Source organism: Geospiza fortis, unplaced genomic scaffold (assembly GCF_000277835.1).
Source record: "Geospiza fortis unplaced genomic scaffold, GeoFor_1.0 scaffold130, whole genome shotgun sequence".
In the NCBI taxonomy this organism is placed as follows: Eukaryota; Metazoa; Chordata; class Aves; order Passeriformes; family Thraupidae; genus Geospiza; species Geospiza fortis.
Window position 1 is genome coordinate 15,131,831 of NW_005054300.1, and position 6,758 is coordinate 15,138,588.

Consider the following 6,758-nt stretch of genomic DNA (forward strand, 5'->3'; position numbering starts at 1 on the left):
TTCTCTTATGAGGAAAGGCTGAGAGAGCTGAACGTCTTCAGCTCACAAAGAGGTAACAGAAAGGCAGACTTATCCGTGTTTGAAGGGGAGTATCAGAGGATGCAGCCAGGCTCTGCTTAGCGGTGCCAGGCAGTAGTACTCGAGGCAAGGGTAGAAACTGGTGCCCGTGAAATTTCACTTGAATATCAGGAAGAGCTTCTTTACTCTTCCAGAGCATGGTCAGTCACTCTGCTCTGTATCTTCGCTTCCCTTTCACCCTGCCCTTTGCCCCCCACCCAGTCCGATGTCCTTACTCTGAGGTCAGGTACTAACACACCAAGTACCACGTCAAATGTGTAATTTACTGAAAAAAATTGCTAAGCTCTTCTGGACCCACTGATCTGTTTTTCTTTTCTACCTGGAGCATCCAGGAATCTTGTGTGCCCCCTTGTGCTTAGGGGTGGGAAGCCATAGAGGCAGTAATATTTGGGATAAGAAGAAAACTTCTGTTGTATTGTTAGAGTACTTGGGACTGAGATCTTTGTGTTTCACTAGAAGCTGCTTCTGCTTTTCATGGTAGTGAAGGTGTGGATGTTGCTATTTTGTTTGGAAACTGGGGATGAGTTTGTCAGTTTCTCACTGTATTACTTAAAGGTGCTTTCTGTAGTCCAAGACCAGCCCCCTTAGGTTGTGAGCTCACTGTCAGTATCCGAGGCTCCTGACCATTGTGGTACCATGCAGTGTTTATGCTCATATTCAGTTTCTGTTGCATTTGTAGCTATTGTTTTGTTTTCTGTAATGTTTTCTCTTGCAGAATGACACAGTGACCATCAGAACCAGGAAATTCATGACCAACAGACTTCTGCAGCGCAAGCAGATGGTAAAAGACTGCAGAAAATTGCATCTATTTGTTTGGTGGTTCTGAACTGGAAGAAGGTTTAGCTGCTGTAGATATGGGTTCTTAAATAAGCAATTATAGGAGTATATGGGTTTAAATATGTTTAAAAGTCTTGATGGTGAAGTTGTACCAGCTTGAGACTGGATGTTGAGGAAAATTCGTGCACCAAAAGGATTATTAAGCATTGGAGTAGGCTGTCCTGGGAAGTGGTTAAGACATCCTCCCTGGAGGTATTTAAAAGACATGAAGGTGTAGCACTTGAGAACATGGCTTAGTGCCACTGAGACAGGTTTGGATCTACTATTGGATTTAATGATTTTGAAGGTGTTTTTCAGTCTAAATGACCTAGTGAAGCAAGAAACTTCTGAATGCTTTTGTGTCAAATGAATAATAGTTTATGCTTCTAAAGTGGGTTAGTTTAAATGTTGAGCTGTTGGTGGGACTGTAGCACCTGGTGGGGCTGTGTACTGGATGTTGACCTTTTATCAACTTACTTAAATTCTTTTTTAGGTCATTGATGTTCTTCATCCTGGGAAGGCCACAGTCCCCAAAACAGAAATCAGGGAAAAGCTGGCAAAAATGTACAAGACAACCCCTGATGTAATTTTCGTCTTTGGCTTCAGAACTCACTTTGGTGGTGGCAAGACAACTGGTTTTGGCATGATCTATGATTCCCTGGACTATGCAAAGAAAAACGAACCAAAGCACAGGCTTGCCAGGGTATGTTGTTTTATGGTATCTTGAAAGCAGGATTTGCATGTGTAAAAACTCAGGTTTTCTAAAGTATGGTTGTATGAGAGCTCCTAAAATAGCACATGTTAATTTCTGCACTTGCAGAATAGGCTAAGTGTGTTTTTATTCTGTACTACTAGGGAATTGGGAAGGCAAAACTGATAATACCAGAGGTGTTTAGCAGTAACTTTTAAAAAAACTCTACTAGAAGCCTAAAATTAGCATAAGAAATGGGGCTGATCCATGTACCTCTTCAATGTTTGTGTTCCATGTTGAATCATTCATCAGTTAATGATCTTGCTACTTAGTTAATATTTCAAATGTAAACTGTATTTGAACATTTCAGAAGTTATAGAACTTTTCAAGAGTTGTTAGTAGAGTAATAATGTTAAAAGCAACTTTCAACTGTTTTTTATAGCACGGCTTGTATGAAAAGAAAAAGACTTCCAGGAAGCAGCGAAAAGAGCGTAAGAACAGAATGAAGAAAGTCAGGGGCACAGCCAAGGCAAATGTTGGTGCTGGCAAGAAGGTAGGATGAGAATATCTTTTAAACTACATTGAGCACATGCCTTTGAAATGTTGATTATGAATTCTTCAACAGAATAACATTGTTTTTCTTCCATTTTTTCACCTGTTCTACTGGATTACAGAAGGTAAACTGTGTGTTATATAGCTTGTCATCAGCTCAGTAGCCTAGTTTTGCTCCTCACTGCTGCCAGCCTAGCTGATATGACATGAAGCAATGCTTCCTAAATTACTGTTTCCTGTGTGTCACTGTTAAACTTCATAAATCTAACAGTGTTGCTCTAATCATATAACTCAGTCTCGCAGTCCACACTTGAGATAATCTTAACACTTTTTAATCAGGCTGCCTAAACCCCTAATGCTTACTCCACCAAGTTACTGTTGGTGTGGTGTTCCTTACCCAGGTAAGTTTGTTAAGGATGTGTGGTGTAGGCAGCGAGGACAGTGTGTAAATAAAGATAATGTAGAGTGCCTTGGGGTTTGAGGGACTGATGCCCAAGATAGTGGAGTCTTCTTTGGGTGAGACTGGACTGATAGAGCCCTCCTGGGCTGTGGCTGTGGCCTGATACAGGCAGGTTAGAGGGAGGCAGATTTCTTCTATCACGAAACAGAAAAAGCTGAGGAATAGGTTGGGTGGGAAGCCAGTCACTTTCCTTCACAGTGTTCCATCTTCTGCCTTCTGCAGGCAAGGGGGGGTTTTTTCAGGTGTTTTAGCAAGAGAGAGGGAGAGAGGGTAATGGGTTTTGATGCTTAGTTCTGTAGCTGTGAAAATACCGTGATATCTTGAACTTTAGTAATCTTCACCTTTGCTTTTTTCCTACTTTCTTGGAACTCTCCATCAGAAATGAAGTATCTGCAGGTACTGGAAATGAGCATGGATTTGGTGCCTGAATTACACATCACTGAAATGTGTCTATCTTTTTAATTGAAGCACTGTACTGCCTTGTATGCATGTTTGATTTAAACTTAGATCTGTCATGTGAGGGTTCACTTAATTACATAATGAATTTTATTAGTGTGACTTGGAAGTAAAATTTGGCCAGACTTTTTGAAACTAGTGAATCAACTTGAAAAGAATTCCCAGTGAAAAGAAATACAAGAAACCCAGTGTTGTTGACTTGAGACATTGGTTCAGTCACCACAGGATCCGATTCAAAGTAGTACAGTGCACTTGCATGTGTAACTTGGCCATTGTGTGAAAGTAGTGGTGTACATGAAAGCTAAGTCACATCACACCTGGTATATTTGAAATGGTGCTTGGAAATGGCACAGTTGTCAGCATTAAACTGTATTGAACTATTGCCCAGCAGTATTCCAAGTTAGCACGCAAATTACAGTGGAATTGGAAATCTCAGTGAAATTACATTTTGTAGTTAGTGTGGAGGTGAAGTTCTTGTTATCCCTGGATGGAAAGGAACCACTGTTACTGACAGTTACTAGATCAGGGAACTACTCTGCTGGAAAACATTAGGAGCCTTCTTCCTTTATGCTTTAATGATGTTTTAATCACGAAGTCCTACAATGGTTTATGGCACAAAATTAGCATTTGATAGCGTAGTAACACCTAATGTTACTACTAGTAGTAAAACCTAGTGTTAGATACTTCTGTCAGTGCCAAAGGAGTCATTTCATGTTGCATCAATCCCAGTAGTATGGAGGAACTTCTTCATTTTAAGATTTTTGCACCTGAAGGTAGCTGGTTTTGAGTGTTAATGAAAAGTGATCAAATGACTCGCTTGAATTATTAATGGTGTCCAGTTCATAGAAGCTCTTAAAGCATATCAACAGTTGAGAAATTGAAGGCAAAGATCATGCCCTGTAGTAGTTACATAGGAGATGTGACTTCTGTATCAAGTGCTTGTCAAACTAACATGTAGTCTTAGTAGTAGGCAAACTGTGCTTTTGATTAGAGATATTTTCATGTCTTTTAAAAAAATCTTTCAGTTGATAAGTTTGCATGGGTTAGATGTGACTCATTTACCAGATTTGTTAATCTTTGTGTTGTCACTTAAGATATTTTGTGCACTTCGTGAACAACTTTCTGTGCTGCATTATAGAAAAACATCTGTGAAATACACTAAGCTTTGTCTTCAGAAATGCATGTTCAGAGATCATGATGTGGTATGGTTCATCATCCTTATCACAGCTGTGTGGAAGAATTTTTAATAGGAGCCCTGGAATACATTTGAGTCCACCTACAGAATCTGTGAGAATTATTTTACCTTGTAAATGTGTCAGTACTTGATTCTGAGAAATGTTTAGGCAAGTGTATATTCTAAAAGTTACATATGATGTAGTCATGAAAAAATCGGACATAACAAGACATCAGCATAATTTTCTTTGACGTTTCTTTTCACTTCTCACTCCTTTAGCATTCCCATTCTATTTTCCCTGTAGTTTTAAGAGAAGTATTTTCAAATATTTTGTGTTCTTTAATATATTCTGTGACTCTAGAGCTGGCTGAGCTTGCTAAAATTTGAGAAAAGACTATGTGGATGTGCCTCACCTGGTCTTTGCATTCAAAATAGTGATACTGAAATGGAAAAAAATCCCCTCCCTCCCTTTTAATGTCACAGCTGTAGCTGTGACAGCCTTTGACAGGTGGGGCTGTCAAACAGAAGCGTGGATGGATAAGCACTTGGAAGCCATTGTAGCCTGTAGGTGTAATTGAACAGGCAGTTGCATTCTGAGCATTAGTTAAGCTCTAAATAGCTGTTGAGTTTAAGGGAATAAGTGAAATCTAAGTCTTCAGTCTCTGCAGTAGTCAAAACTTGGAGGGTTCCCTATCAAATTTCAATGTGGTTAATTGAAAAAAGCACATGAATGTCAGTGAAAACCCTCAAAGCTCAATTTTCTGCAGTAGTAGAATTTAGATAAAATTCTTACTAATTGATTCTTTCTCTTTTTCAGTAAATGAACATTCTTCAGGTGGAAAACGGATGACAGGTATGCCTTCAGAATGCTTTGTAAGGGTAGCCATTCAGCAGTGCGTTCATTATGATAACTCTGAGGTTCACTTATGCAAAGACTGTGGTACTTGTGCAGACAGAGAACCCAGTGCAAGCATTTAAGGCTAAGAATATTTACAAATTGCTTTTGCACTTAGTAGTGAGTGGCTAGTTTATGTGACTTTGACTTGCATGAAGTACCTGATCAGTATAAAGACTGAAATAATACATTAGGTACTTCAGATTTACTGTTACCAAAGTTGCTGATTTGTTTAGTCTTACTGTAAACAAGGCTTATATTTTTCATTTGTAGGTATGCAAAGAGGATAGACATTTGAGTTTTATTGTCTAAAATAGATTGAAGTAGCATGACATCTGGTTTTGGAATAGATGTATGTTGTTTTCTTACAGGTACTCATTTTGAGTAAAATACTTACAAACAGGATGCTCTTACAGACAAGTCAGACTACATTTTTGTATCTTTGCTGCAGGAACCTAAGTGCTGTGGTCAATAACTGCTCCAGAAAAAACAAGTTTTATTACAAATGGTCTGAGTGACTCAGTGGGAAGGAACTTAAACAGTCTGTCTGGGAGCTGATATAGTGAGTGTAATGTCTTAAACAGAAAGCTGTCAAAGCAATTGTAGCTTGTTGATCTCTTCTACAGAATTGCTATAATTTAGGCTCATGTATTGCCATGGCAGTGCTGGGAAATGTTGAGCTTTATGCTCTTACAAGAAGAGCAGTGTGGTTCACCTTACTTGTTTGGGAAACAGTCTTTCAGGCTTTATAAAAGTACAAGTATAAAAATTGTTTTGTTTGTCAGTGATCTGTGTTTTCCTTTACAGGCGGCATCATTCTATGAAGAAGTATAGAATTAATTACTCTGGAAAGCAGAAGATGCTCATCTGACTTTAACATCAAATAAACTCTGTTAATAAAATACTGGTTTGCCTTTTAATTTTGATTCAAAAGCTACCATTTTGTAAAGTTTGAGGAATTCAGTATAGGTGTACTGTTTGCACTGGATTAAAATCTGTTCATAATTAAACAAGTCATGTTTTGAGTATTAATTTGAAGTGAACCACACCTTCCTACAGGTAGGAGTTAATTCCACAGCTTCCTAGTAGGACCTAATTCCAATGAGGCAGTGTTGGAGGTAGGCATGCTCTTGTTCAAACTGTGTTTGGAAAGTCCTTTTGCTTGTCTGCCTGTTTTATATAGACCTCTAGAACATATAGGAAGGGAGAACCAAACATGCAGACAGAGACACTCAGAGCTGCCTAGTCCCACAGTTAAGATTTTGGCTATTGAAGGCATTAGGAAGGATTTGTCTTTTGTTCCTGAGTTATCAGGACAGGCTCTGGGGTCTGTCTTTGGCTTGCAAGCTGTGTGGCAGCTTAATTCTCCTAACAACCCCTAATTTTTCATCTGATAGTGTTAGAGGAGCCATTTAAGATAGAAGTGTAGGCAGTCTGGTGCAGATGTTTTGAGGAGTATGGAATGAAGAAATTCTGAGCTTTAAATAGGACTGAAACAGACTGGGCAGCTCTAGCAACTGTTAAATAAGGCTCTGACTTTTTTACCTAAATGCAGTGTTTTTGAATTGCACTACCTTAGTACTGGGCAGCACATTGTAAGGCAGGTAAAGTGCTTTTAGTGTTTGAGGGAGAAAAC

General features: G+C 39.0%; 1 protein-coding gene across 4 annotated transcripts; it reads left to right on the forward strand.

Moving 5' to 3' along the window:
- The first annotated feature begins 729 nt into the window (after positions 1-729).
- On the forward strand, positions 730-6,132 carry RPS24 (ribosomal protein S24). 4 transcript variants are annotated; one of them, XM_005417266.2, is made up of 7 exons: positions 730-859; positions 1,388-1,597; positions 2,028-2,138; positions 2,260-2,262; positions 2,977-2,993; positions 5,045-5,080; positions 5,930-6,132. In XM_005417266.2, exons 1-5 carry the CDS (start codon positions 827-829, stop codon positions 2,980-2,982), a joined length of 363 nt encoding a protein of 120 aa, XP_005417323.1. In that variant the 5' UTR covers positions 730-826; the 3' UTR covers positions 2,983-2,993; positions 5,045-5,080; positions 5,930-6,132. The 4 variants fall into 4 exon arrangements, with proteins under 4 accessions (XP_005417323.1, XP_005417325.1, XP_005417324.1 ...); XM_005417268.2 differs by lacking the exon at positions 2,977-2,993; XM_005417267.2 differs by lacking the exon at positions 2,260-2,262.
- Positions 6,133-6,758: the final 626 nt, after the last annotated feature.